This window comes from Antechinus flavipes, chromosome 5, assembly GCF_016432865.1.
Source record: "Antechinus flavipes isolate AdamAnt ecotype Samford, QLD, Australia chromosome 5, AdamAnt_v2, whole genome shotgun sequence".
NCBI lineage: Eukaryota > Metazoa > Chordata > Mammalia > Dasyuromorphia > Dasyuridae > Antechinus > Antechinus flavipes.
Genome location: NC_067402.1, coordinates 75,365,831 through 75,380,253, shown reverse-complemented (window position 1 = coordinate 75,380,253; position 14,423 = coordinate 75,365,831). Strand labels below are relative to the sequence as shown.

At 34.7% G+C, this 14,423-nt stretch overlaps 1 protein-coding gene across 2 annotated transcripts in view; it reads left to right on the top strand.

Moving 5' to 3' along the window:
• Window positions 1-14,423, top strand: part of PFKP (phosphofructokinase, platelet) — a 77,427-nt gene that overhangs the window by 41,596 nt on the left and 21,408 nt on the right. For both annotated transcript variants that reach the window (XM_051962153.1, XM_051962152.1), the window contains exons 12-15: window positions 1,895-1,964; window positions 4,549-4,695; window positions 11,479-11,549; window positions 13,631-13,718. In XM_051962153.1, the coding sequence (XP_051818113.1) occupies window positions 1,895-1,964; window positions 4,549-4,695; window positions 11,479-11,549; window positions 13,631-13,718 (376 nt within the window). The remainder of the gene's footprint in view (window positions 1-1,894; window positions 1,965-4,548; window positions 4,696-11,478; window positions 11,550-13,630; window positions 13,719-14,423) is intronic.

Sequence of the window (14,423 nt, the reverse complement as noted above, 5' to 3'; positions counted from 1 at the left end):
TCAGATATTTGTTCAGGCAAGAGTGTTGATTGAATTTATAAGTCAGAAGACATGGATCATTAGGAATTGAATCAAGGGTACAAATCACAAGAAGAAAAATGAGGGAGAAGGAGGGAATGGATGATAATTGTGGAATTGAGGAGAGTCAAGGGAGCCTTATCTTAGAGAATTTGATTGAAGCCTAAATTATCTGCTATAGGTATAGGAATGAGAAGAGTAGGGTTTGAGCAAGGGAAGAGACTTGGGAAAGTCCCAAAGGGACGAGTAAAGTGAAAAAAAAATCTTGAGTAGCAATCTTCATCCTTGCTGAGTTTATGCTTCCTAAATTTATTCTGTGTGAAATAAATTGTTATTAGCAAGCAGAACAGCTTAAAAATGAAATGGGATTACTTGTTAGGTAGTGAGTTGGTCATTACTAGATATCTTCCAACAGAGATTGGATGATTCTCAGGGATTTTGGAAATACAATTTTTGAATTGAATATGAATGGAATAGAAGACAAACAAGTGGGACTTTGAAGCAGCAATCATAAGGGATTTTCTCAAAGTGGGAGGAGAATGGCCTTGAGCAAATATTGTTTTGCATTATGTTAAAGTATTTCCTTTGCAAAGGATTGGTCTGATACCCTCCTGTCATGTCCAACATTCTTGCTTTCTGTGAGCCCCCTCTGTCCACTTAGAGTCTAGCATGTCTCCTGACCAAGTTTCTTGTCTCAAGACCACTGTTATTACCAGTTAGCATCTGAGCTTGATGCTCAGTGGTATTTAACTGCAGGTCATGGCATTCATAGTTCTGTGTCACACCCAGGGGCTCCCCATTGCATAGTCTATCACATTGCTTGGGTTGTACTTGTCTTTCTTCCCTTATCTTTATGACGTACTGGAAGGTAAGCTGTTTTTTTCAATCCCTGACCCTTTACATCAGGATAGGAGATCCACTGGCCTGATTGAGACTTAGGATTATGGAATTGGGGATCTGGCTTCTAAATTATGACTCTTCCCTTTAAGCCTTGTATGTTCTAAGGCAAATCACTTTACTTTTTTGTAAAGTGATGGGGTTGGACAAGGTGATTTGAAGATGCCTTCTATAGCTATCAGCCTATGGGTGCCAGATAGAATAAGAAAACTATATTAGAGGCAGGGCAGGGCAGGGCATTTAGGGTTGTATATAGGTCTCCCTGGAGAATCCTACATATGTCATAGGGAATTATAGAAGACAGAATTTTTTTTGATACAAAGTAGGAATTCATCCTCTTCAAATTTGAGGATCATTGGGCACTTTTTTTTTATCCATTATTTCTATCATCTGTTCAAAGGAGGATGGACTAGATAACCTCGAAAGATTCTTGTAATTCTGTAAGACTGACTTTAGGATATGACAAAGTTATCTGTTCATTCGGACCATGTGATTTTTTTTTAATGAACAGTCACAACTAGTACCGCCACTAAAAAAAATAAACTCCAGAACTAGCCCTATTATTACCTATTATTATAAGGAAAGGGATGGTCAAAAGAGAAGGAAGGAGATTACCATTTGCTAAGTGTCTACTGTGTGCCAGGCACTGTGATGAGTGCTTAATAAATGTTATCTTATTTGATCCTCAGAATAATCCTGGAAGGCACATGCTGTTACTATCCCTTTTTTTATAGTTGAGAAAACTGAGGTAAACAGGTTGAATGACTTGCTTAGTATCACATAGCTAATAGATGTCTGATACATATTTGAACTTGTCTTCCCATTTCCAGGCTCAGCACTCTATTGTACCACATAACTATGAAGACATAATGTGTTTGAAAATCCTTAGTATGATCTGAGGATAGTTTTTTTTTTTTTTTTTTTACTTTCAAGCATTATAAAAGTTGATAAAAAGAATTCTTTGTTATTTTTACCTTAGGAGCTTTGAGAACAACCTGAACACCTATAAATTGCTGTCTCAAAAAAAACCAGATTCAGAGCTTCCAAAGGTAAGTGACCAAGGACAAGGGTCAGGATTGTGAAGTTGAGGGGAGTATGAGATTGAATAGGTAAAATAGTTATATGAGAATTATGTTGTGAATAGGAAGACTCTGCAAACTTGGAGTTACAAGGAAAGTGTTATTCATTCTAGGAAGTTGATTATATTCATTTTTCATAAGATTCTGAGTTCCAAAATTTTCTCCCTCCCTCTGCTTTACCCTCCCCAATATGGCAAGCAATCTGATACAGGTTATACATGCACAATCATGTTAAAACAGATTTCCATATTACTCATAATATTCTAAGAAGTACAACCTCACACTCTCTCCTCTTCATTGGCCCTGCTAGAATAGTTGGAGAATTGACATTTTTCACATAGAACCAATTTAATAACTACATGTTCATGGTTCTATGAAAAATAAAAGCCACTCACAAGTTAATACCCAAGTATTTATCAAAACCAAGCAGTGTCACACAGGGTCAACTCAGTAGCTCATTGAGCCCTTCTTGGACAAAGATACTGAAGGATGTCTTGAGGGGAAGCTTGATATGTAACTTCTCTGATATAAGCTTCTAAAATTCAGTCCATAAAGGAAGCCAACTTTGGAAATGCACTAAGACCTCTAGGTCATAAAAGAGATCACTTCTCTGGGAGCTTTGGGATATTAAATATCAAAAGAATTTCTAGAATCCATGGATAATTAATTATTACCAGAATTATTCCTGAGGTAAAGTCCATTTGAGGAAACAGATAGAAACAGCAATATAATAAGTGATGGTTTTTAAAAATATTACATTATTTTTTAGGAATTAGTATGTTACAGTAGATAAGAATGCTGGGCCTGGAGTCAGGAAATCTGGCCTCAGAAATTTATTAGCGGTGTGTTCTTGGGGGAGGCATTTATTTAGTTTCTGTCTTCTTTTTGTTCTTCAACTCTAAAATAGCAGATACCTCTCAGGGTTGTTGTGAAAATCAAGTAAGAAAACATTTTTAAAGCTCTTAGCTTAGTACCTGGCACATTAAAGCTTTTAGCATAGTATCTAGTCCTTCCTAAATGTCAAAATCTTTTTAATTCATGTTTTTATTTGGTTGTAGAATTAAACCACATTGAAGACAATTGTGTGAAATGTACAAATTCAATTTGTTATTTTAAAAATATGTAATCAGATTGAATTTATATTGTGGTACATTTATTAGCTTTATGAACACATAAGAAATGTTAGTGTATATATAATCCATATATTATGCATATCAAAAGTCAGAGGTACACAGTTAAAATAAGATTAATTTAGCAATCACTTTTAAATTTAGTGATTCCTTGGAAATCTGATTCTTTCAAAAATGAATGATTAGAAGAGATCTTCTGTAAGACCATTGTGAAGAGTGCTATTTTAGAAAGTTAATGAATAAATGTTGTTGATTAAGTTCAACAACACTGCATATTTCATTTCAGTTACATTTAATAAATACTATTTTATTTACTAGAAAGTAAGATACATACATATAAACTTAATCAGTGATACAGATTGCAAATTTTGACAGAGTTTCTTGGAGATCCATCATATGTTATAACTGACCAAGGTAGATGTAATTTGTTGCTAATATTTAACAAATAAAATTTTAAAGTCTGTAAAAGCAAATTATTATGGCCACATCCATGATATTATAATGGATGTCAGGCCTTGTTCTAAAGCATGACTCGGTGATAACTGAATCATACAGCACTATAATTGTGAAATGTTAAATGTCATGGGGCATATGACTGTGCAAGTCTTGATAAGGCAATAAGAGAAGATTAAACTAGAAATAGCCTAAAAGATAAATATGGCTGTATATCTGGGTCCTGAACAAGCTCTTTTCCTAAAAACAATAATCTCTTTCCTCTGCTATTATTGTATTATTGGCCATCTTTGATGCCTTGCTCATTAGCTAGATGACTCATCTGTGACTACACTGTAAGCGACTATATGCTGGGAAATTTTCCAACACCAGTCTATTTCCAGTTCTTTGTGTTTGCAGGATTTTCCTTGTGGCAAATGGCTGTATTAGCCAAGTACTGTTGGATAGATTAAAGAATGCACTATTGTCAAGGTCTTTGCTAATTCTTAAAATAAAAATAGAAAGGAGCTCTTTTAAGATATAGGTAAACTTGAATGCTATTAAAGCAATTTTTTATTTAGTTACATCGAATGTACATTTCCTCATATAAAGGAAAAACTAATGAATCCAAGGCTGATGGTTGTTGGCTTAGTTGAAGTTGGCTATGGCTAATATTAAAGTATTCTCATATTGATCCTTCAGAAAACTAATGAAAATGGGCAGAGAGATCTATTGAAATATTAGAATGTTAGATATATTATGTTAGGGAGGCCATCCTCTCTAGGAGCTATCAACAAGCTTTTTTTTTTTTTTTTTTTTTTTTTTCTGGACCTAGCGTAAAGTTGGCAGATTCCACTAGTCATTTTCCCCCAAGCTTATGTCACTCCTTTTATTTCAGCAATGCAGCCAAAACATTTTTCTAGTGCAATATAAGTTGTTTTGCTATGTTCTTGAATCAGTCCAGTAAGCTGATTTGTTTTTCTCTTTTACAGAGCAATTTTAATGTGGCTGTTATGAATGTGGGTGCTCCTGCTGCAGGGATGAATGCTGCTGTCCGTTCAGCAGTGAGAATGGGAATCAGTGAGGGTCACAAGATGTTTGCTGTCAATAATGGCTTTGAAGGATTTTCTAAAGGTCAGGTGAGTCTCATAGAGAATTGACTAATGTACAAGGAAACAAATCAGGTACTTTAATGAAAGTGGAAAAGACCTAGATATCATCTAGTCCATTTTATAAATGATGAAGTTCAACGAGATTGAATGATAAAGCCAACACTTGAACCCAGGTCCCTTGATAGCTCCACCAGTGCTCTTTCCATTATAATAATAGCAAATAATAACTAACATTTATATAGTGCTTCCCTTATTTGATTCTCACAAGTAGGTGCTATTATTGTCACCATTTTATGCATGGGGAAAATGAGAAGAACTGAAGTAAGTGACCTGGCCAGAGTCACACAACTAAAAAGTATCTAAGTCTAGATTTGAACATTGGTATTCTTGAATTCAGGATTAAGAATCCTCACACCAGTTTTCTGTCTACTTGACTGCCCTATCCCAAACTTCTTTATCCTAGTCCTGCCCTTATTCTTCCCTTAGAGGCAATCTGTGACACATAAGCTAAGAGAATGCCCCTATTCATACCTTTTATGAAAGTATTAGTTTTCATGGAGAAAAGGGAGCCAGCAAGTATGTTTGTTTCATGGTTACCACAAGGCTTAGAGGAACTATCATTGGACTCATATAGCAGAGCCCCAAAACAATCCTATTTTCTCTTCCTGTTATGAACTCTGAAGCCCTTCAAAATATTACTTTACTCATTCATTTTTAAACACTTTTACAAATTTGGAACAGGAATCACTCTCTCAACTTAATGTGAATGGTAATGGCTGAAAGTCAGGCAGAGAATGGAGCAGAGATGTACTATATAGCAAACACTTATTGAATACTGCATACAACTTGTCTCACCAATATTGGGTTACTTGCTGTCTAGAGGGAGGAGGAGAGGAAGACAGAGAGAGAAAAAATTGAAACACAAGGTTTTGCAAGAGAGAATGTTGAAAACTATCTTTGCGTGTATTTTGAAAAATAAAAGGCTATTATTATTTTTTAAAAAAGAAGAAAAAATTACATGCAGGACACTATGGGGAACACCAAGAATATCTAAGCAAAATTAAATACTTTTTATAACATGTTGATAGAATTTAAAAACATGCATGGATTGGGTATTCTCTAAGATGTTTTTCAACTCTTAAGATTCCATAATAGTGTAAAGAGTATGATATAGACTATTTATGAAGGCAGACTTCTTTCCTAGACCTTTCATAGTGCAATGGATTCAGGAAGTTCTGAGTTCAAATTCAGCCTCCAATTCTTATTAACTGTATGATCATGGGCAAGTTATTTAACCTCTTTTTACTTTATCATTTTCTTAGTCTGTAAAATGAGAACAATAATAATAATACTTAACTTCCAGAACTTTGTTAAGCTCAAAAGAAATAATAATTGTAAAGTACTTAGCTCTATAACTTGTTCCTAGTAAGCAATATAAATGTTAGCTGCTATTATTTCCTCTCTTTGATGAGATCATGGTTCCCATGGATTTATTTATCATTTCTGTGCAAATGACTGCCAAATCTACTGAGTCCTCATTTCTTTCCTGACTTGTCATCCAAATGCATTCTGTCTAGATAACTGCATTGGCAACTTAAATTCAACATATCCAAAACTGAACTCTTCTCCTCTGTATAGCCCTGTTCTTTCAGGTATTAAACTTTAAGGCCATTCTGGGGCCTTTTCTCTTTTTCTCTGACCACATCAAGTCATTTTGCCAAGTCCGTTGATTTTATGCCAACAATATCTCCAGTATCAGCTATCCTTCATTCCACTCACATTGCCAATATCTTAGTTCAAGCCTTTATCACAATTCATTTGGACTATTGTGATTGCCTCTTAACTTGCTTCCTTATTTCCAGCATCTTCCTTCTCTAATGACACAGCTATCAAAATCCTAAGTTGCAAGCCTCTGACAATGTCACTGCCCTGTCGCAAATTTTGCATGGCTGCCTCAAGGAGACATAGCTTAGAATTTGCGATCTTTTACAATCTGGCTCCCATATGTCTTTGCAGCCTTGCATCGCCTTTCTTCTCTCCAAACAGTCTTATTTTCCAGCCAAAGTAGAGAACTGGCTGTTCTCTAAACTCGACAGGCTGACTCCTGCCTCTTTGCTCTGACAAAATTCAGTGTCCCATCTGTGGACTGGCTTTGTTTCTCTTCACCTTCATCTTTCAGAATGACTATTTCTTGAAAGCTTAATTCAGATGCCACCTTTTCTATTTAATTTTCTGTGATCTCTGCAATGCTTAGCATTGTCTCTCTCTCCTGAGATATTCCTAGAGAACAATGTTCTGTCTCCCTTTTGCCTCCATCTCCTCTACTTTGTATTATACTTAACTATGTGCAGATTGTATCCCCTGCATGGAATGTAATATGTTCCTTGAGGGAAGGAATTGTTTAATTTCTCTTTTTTGTATCCTTAGTACTCATCATAATGTTGAGACATAATAGATACTTAGTAAATATTTTTACCACAATTCTCAAACAACAGCAGATAGGTATAGTCCTTTTAACTAGAGGTTATAAATTATAATGCATCTTAAATATTGTTTCAGTAATTCTGAACTGAAATAAAATGGATGAATTTGTGTAATAGCCCTAATCATTCATTTGGTAAACACATGTTAAATGCATATTATGTACCAGTAACTGTACTAACTATCCAAAGTATCTCCTTCAGTGAATTTATTTCAGCTTGATCAGCTTTTTGTCCTCCTTAGTAAGAAATTCTCCAGGTCCACTCAGCAATCCTACAGAGTACTGGTCAGATTTCCCCTAATAAATTATGAAATAAATATCCTAACATAGATGGTACTGTTAATATTTCATTGATGTACTAATTGATAGTTCTGTGTATTAGGGAATTGTCTTATACAATCATTATGTTTTATTGTGAACAATTTCTTGAGTTCTGAAAAAAACTGCTTCATCTTTAGTTTACTTTTTTGTTATTCTATCTTTGACAAACATCAGAAAATATGAGCACTTCATATACCCCTCCAAAAATAGAAAAAAAGATTGTACATGAAGTTGTAGCTCTCTATTATAAATAGCTTCTTTTTTTAAAGCTTATACTTGCCCAAGATTACATAGCTAGTAAGTGTCTGAGACTGGATTTGAACTCAGGTCTTCTTGATACTAAACCTAGTGCTCTATGCATTGTGCCATCTAGCTGTCTCTCACCACGTCAGTTTCAAAACTTTCCAGTTTGTCTGTGTCTACCTCATATAGTTACTTTTCAAAGCACTGGTCAAACTACCACCTGAAAGAACCCTAACTAGGATATGTGCCAGTAATAAAGCACACATTCTCACCCTATGTTTTGCGAACCAAGAGCCCCGCTGGTGGTTAGCCCTTGATTCTGTGTGCTTGACAGTTCTCTCTAACATCAAAAAACAAGTTAGAACTTGCATTCACTATTGCATATAGCTAACCAGAGACAAAAATGAATTTTATGTTAATCCTAATCTGTCACAGTTTTAATATTATTTGTAAAGCACTGGCAATATCTCACCCCTACCCTTACTCCCAAATAACAATTATTTTAATTATCTAAATTTCTTCATTGTTTGAATCCTTGGCATACATGATACTTTTAACAGATTAAAAAATAAGCTCTTTTGATTTATTTTGGGCATTCATCCCTTTGTAGCAATTACAACATTAAAAAAGACTTGACAATTGAGCAAAAGAAAGCATTAAGGTAGATTATTCTTTTGTACAGACATGTTGGAACATGATCCCAGAGTAAATTTCTCATCTAAAATGTTCACCAGTCTAGAATAATACGGCTCTCACTGAGGGTCATGTTTATCCTGTCTTCATTGTGTAGAAAACTTTCTGTAAGCAGATTACCCAACGCGAGCTATATCTACTAGAGTTCTGAGTAAGTAGCTCATATGATAACAGGGTTTCAACTTCAAGACACAAAACAGAGTAATTAGGCAGACCCTTTCATTCAGTTTTGACTATATCCATTCCCCAAATATTGTAATTGCTTGGGTCTCACCCATTTACCTGAGAGATTTTGAAGGTTCTTTCAAATGTGTTCTTATTCTTGACTTCATGTACCTTTCTAAGAGGATAGGATCAGAACCCATTCTTCCTAATCATCATCTGCTGCAGAAGATAGTTCTCTAGTTCTATCTCACAGACTGCTAGGTATATAATCTGGTTCGTTCTAGTATAAATTAATACCATCTCAGAGCTTTAGCTAGGGAAGCTATGCCTATTTTCCTACCTAAAGCAAGAATGTGAGAAATGCCCTTTGAGGGAAATACCTTGCATGTTTGTGTTGATGACCAGGAGGTTAAGAGTCTCTGCTTTACTAGCAGAAAGATTGGAAAAATAGTAAAGCATCTGATTTGGAATCAGGTAACTTGGCTTATAGATACTCTGTCTCTTTACAGTTCTCTAATCCTTTTCCTCTCTCTCTTTAATTATTTCTCTGTCATGTAAAGAAGTTGACTCAGCCAATCTCTAAAGTCCCTTACAGCTTTAACTTTGTATATTTCTATGTTTTAAGATTTAAAGAAACTGTCTTTTGGGTTGAAATCTTACTTCAGACATGTACTATATGATCTTTGGACTATCATTTAATGCCTGTGAGCCTCAGTCACCCCATTCGCATTATAAAGTCCCTTCTATTTCTAAATCTTTTGTGACCTGAATGATAACCTAATCACAAACCCCACAGCCTTCTTTTTTAAGGAACTTTATCCTTTGACTGTATCTTTTTCCTCCAATCCCCACTAAATATTAAAGTCTTATCTGTTTCACTACATATTTTATTCTAATATTTACTGGCATGTATATGTGGTTTTACTTTTGAAGTGTGTATGTTATCGGGCTTCCTACCCCTAATCTCTTAGCATTGCTTTATATGTTGACATAATTCAAATTTTCTTGGAAAATCAAGACCAGTTTTAGCTAATATTCTTGGTTGATATAAAGTTAAAATTGTATGTCATATTTTCTTTGAGACAATCCAAATGTCCCAAAACTGAACAATTAAGCAAATGTGAGGAAGTAGCTTCTTTGGTTATATTTTGGGCTTCGAAGGAATACTGATACCCAAGAGATATTTCAATCTAGGTCAACAAGGTAGATTTATTTACAATCCCTGTAAAGTTTCTTTTACTATTTTTGCTTCTTTATTCTGCTCAGTTTAACAAAGATTTCTTAACAGCTTCAAGGAGGGTAGAGGGAGAATAGACACTTGTGATAGTTTCTGCTTTTAAAAGCTTCAAGTTGAATGGGGATGTGAAGCATTTATACACAATTAAAGAAAAGTTAGAGATAAATGCATAAGCGTTGGAAGATAGGAAACACTGGAATTAAAAGCATTTTGTGTAGCTGAGAGGATAGAATAAGTCTTCGGAGATACCCAATTTGGGATTTGAATGCAATAAAAGAATTTCAACAGATAAAGATTTAGCATCTTCTCCAGACATGGGAATGATATACAAGTATATATAGAATAGTTGGGCTAGAGTGTAGAGTAGATGAAAGGTACTGATATGAACCAAAGTTGCAAAGATAGTTTTAAGGAAGGTTATTGAGGACCTTGAATGATAAAGAAGTGTATATGTTATCCTCCAGGTAATGGTCACCGAAGAAAAATTATCCAGATATCTACTTGAAGGATGGATTGGAGAGGGAGGGAGGTGGGGAGACAGCTTAAGCTGTCATTCAAATGCAAGGATAATGAGGGTGGTGGTAGTATAGAAAGAGAGAAAGGGATGGATACTACAGGGACTTAATTAGATGTGGGGAGTAAAGAAGAGGAAAAAGTCAGGAATCAGTCAAGCCTGAGTGAATGGGGAGAGTGCTGGTGTAATCAGTAGAAATAGAAAAGGGAATACATTGTAAGAAAAGCAGCAAGTTTGAGGGGGAGGAAAGAAAAGTTGAGTTGTGGTCATTTTTAATGACATACAGATGGGAGAGTCTAGCAGGCTACAGGAATAATGTAACCAGTGCCAGCAAAGAAGTCAGAGCTAGAATTGGCAAGCAGGCTGGCTCTGAAACTATTATGTTGAAATTGATTTTATAACTTTGAAGAGAGAAACAAAGCTGTATATCAAGAAATTTCTGGTTTTATATGCAACCTTCTGTTCTCGCTATAGGGAAATACTCGTGTTTGTTGATATTTGTCAACCTCAGAAGATATATATATATATATATATATATTAATTGAAATGTGAGGATATAGATTTGTGAATCATTTGCTTAGAGAAATGCTGCAGGAGAGTAAATGAAATTTTATGACTAAAGAAGAAAGAGGAAGAAGAGTAGGACCACTAAAGGAGATAGAAGTGGTCTGACAAGTTGGCAAGTAAACATTGTTATGTCATGTTGTAAAGAGGTCAACCAGAATGAAAAATTAGAGGAGAACATTTAGTTTGACAATTTTGAGGTCATGGGTGACCTTTGAGAGACCAGTTTCACCAAGGTGATAGAGGTTTAAGTCCAGTTATAAGGAGGGAAGGGATAGTGTGAATGATTTATGAGAAAGCAGAAGTAATTGTTTCAAGGTTAAAAGTGAAGGGGAGGACAGAGAGTGGGCAACAGTTCAAAATGAGAGTATTTTTTAGGCTGGGGAACACTGAGCATTTTAGTGAGGAAAAGGCAAGGAGCCAAAGGTTTCTTACAATGCTTTTATTCAACATTGTGGAAAAGATATTTTAATAGCTATTTATACAGCTTGACACAAATGTCATTGAAGATAGAAAAATTTAAAATCATTTTTAAAGGCTGTCTAATTTCATTATTTGGAAATTGAATAATTGATTGATTTTACATTTTAGATAAAAGAAATCACCTGGGGAGGTGTTGGAGGTTGGACTGGCCAAGGAGGATCCATTCTTGGCACAAAACGGTAATTTTCCTACTTTGGCTCTTTCTGATTCCACATTGAAGAAGGTAGCTGTTGTTATATTGAACCCTGTTGTTAAAATGAACAAGTGCTTATTGCAGCAGTATTTCCTGTCCAAAAAAATCTTTGAGAGGAGCCATTGAATTGGCTACTGTCTCTTCCGAGATGAAGTATCAGTGACTACACTCTCCTGTTGCTTTTAGCCATTCATTATGAGGAATGTCTTGCCATTCACATCCTCACTATAAAAGCTCATAAAGAAAGAAAACAAACTCAAGTATTCACATAAGACAAAGGAGAAAAAAATATTGGAATTCTACCTTCTTTCTTTGGATCTTTGAAAGGTCCAAGCATTGAAGATAATAAGTATCCCTTTGGCTTTTTAAAATAAAGAATAATTGTTTCATTTAAGTTAAACCATGTTTCACCATTGGACAACAACCACTGTGGACTTTTTAAAAGAACTAAACACTGTAAGAATTTTGACTTATATGTGCAGTGACAAAGTGAAGCTATCTGGCATTTTTGGACAAGTGTCTGTGGAAATTTGAGTCAGCTTTCAAAGTAATTACCTGAGTATCCCCCCAAAAAGGAGCTCTGCCTTGATTTAGAGAAAATTCCCATTCATTATAGCTGGCAGTTTGTATTCAGGTTAATGATGTCTCATGCATCTAAATTTCTACTGTTCAAAATTATAATAATATAAATTATAATCTATGATTATGGAAACTGGTTCCAGCCCAATGGAATTGTGCTATATGAATTCAAATAATGTAATTATTTGGGGGAATTTATTATTTGTATTAATCAGAATTTAAATATATATATTTATTTTGTTTATTAAGCATTCCTGCCATAACCATATGTGGCTAGTCAGTTTCAAATGGTTCAGAGTACAAAAATTTGTACTTAATACAGAAATAAACCTGAATATTATTTAATCTTTTGTAAATTAAGAAAACAATGTAAGATATTGGCTGTGCCTCGGGATTATCATTATAAATATCATTTGTAAATACATGCGAATGTTGGGAGGAAAAAAGCAATTTTAACTCTTGAAATTTTCTGGCTATTTGGATTCTGGATAAATGAGTTTATCAAAACAAGAGAATTGCCTCAGCCCTTTGCTTTGACGTCTTAAGTGTCTTCCATTGTGTCTAAGTATAATTCCAATTGTATAATTGCCTCCAAATATCTTCTGATTTTCTCAGACTCTGTGAACTGAATGTCACAAAGTCATAATGCCTCCTAAAGGCATTAATGTTCTGGTTTGGACCTGTGATAATGCCAAAGAACTCTACAACCTCATTTCCCAGGACCTAATTTCTTATTTAGAAGTAATTTCAACTTGTAATAGTGGACAAGTCTTAATAGTAGCTTTGAACATGTAAAGTTCATAGCCACCTACATGTGAGACTTTGGAGTTTTCACAATGTATCCTACCTTCTTTAATGTGACCTGACATAATTTTTGTGGTCCTATCTGCTTCATTTTTTGAAGTAACCAGTCCTACTTTTTTGTCCCATGAGCATAAAAGAAACATGACATTTTCTTTGTCATACATGACCTAAATGTCATCCATCTGGCATCCATTTGGGTAATGAATAGATGCAATAATAGATGAGGTTTCATGAAGGGAAAAACAAATATAAATGGTTATAATTTTTAGTTATAAGTTCATTATGGAAAGCTCAGGGCATTCAGGTCCACTTAGGATCAAATATATTCATTTCTGTGGAGAATATCTATTTCTTTTAGAAAACTGGTTCCCATGGTCCTTGATTTCTGTCTGCTGCTGTTTCTTGGAGTAATTTTCTTAGGGATGCTACATTGCATCTGTTTGCTAACATTTTTGAAGTACTGGAATAAGTGAGAAAAAAAAAACATTCTCTTTTAATTGAAACTAATCTTATCAATATGAAGGTGGTGAAGGGAGATAGGAAATGCTGAAGTCATATTCATTACTGACTTTCATCAGATGGTAATCTGATTAAGCAAGCATATGATGATCATTTGAATGTTTCACCAGTTTTTCAAAGATTTTACAAGAATTTGACCTCACTTCTTGATTTAATTATTTTTAGTACTCTCCCTGCAAAGTATTTGGAAGCGATTGCTGAACAGATGCGTATTCATAATATCAATGCTCTTTTGGTTATTGGTGGATTTGAGGTACATTTTTCTGTTTTTTTTTATTCACTTGCTTGCTGGCTTTTCTAGTCTTAAATGTTGTGATCCGTGTCCTTTTCAAGCATGCATAATAATTTCTTTGAAAATTTTTTGGAGTTGAAATCATGCAATTAAATCTTCCACCTCAATCTTATAAGTGTGAGGACAGACAAACAGTGGTCACTCCTAGATCTGGGAGCGGGGGTGGATAATATTTTTCATTGTGCGGATCCCAAACAATGCTTAGCACATCTAAAGGGATTCTCATCTAGATCCCTCAGTGAGTTTGATATAGGATTGAGGGGGAGAAAGGATTCACCATACATGAAGGATACCACAGATTTCATTTTAGAAAGTTTTGTTAAATAGATATGACATGCTTTCCAAGATCTTTGAAACCCCAAACTTTCTTTGTAAGAAACTTTCAGATTTGTCTGCCTGCTTATAGGAAAGAAAGCCAGTTAGTCAGAGTTCTAGTCTCAGAAACCTTTATGTTAACTCATCTATTTAGTGAATTCTGATTTATTTTTAAGCCTTTCAAAACCTACTCAGAGTCATTCTTTGTACTCTTTTTTTTAAATCAGAAATTCACTGATCATTACAGAAGGTAAACAGAATCTTAATAATCCTTCCATTAATACATGTTGGAGTCCAGGTCTCTTAATCTAAAAAAATTGTATTTCTTCCCAGATTTTAGGTTAATTTATA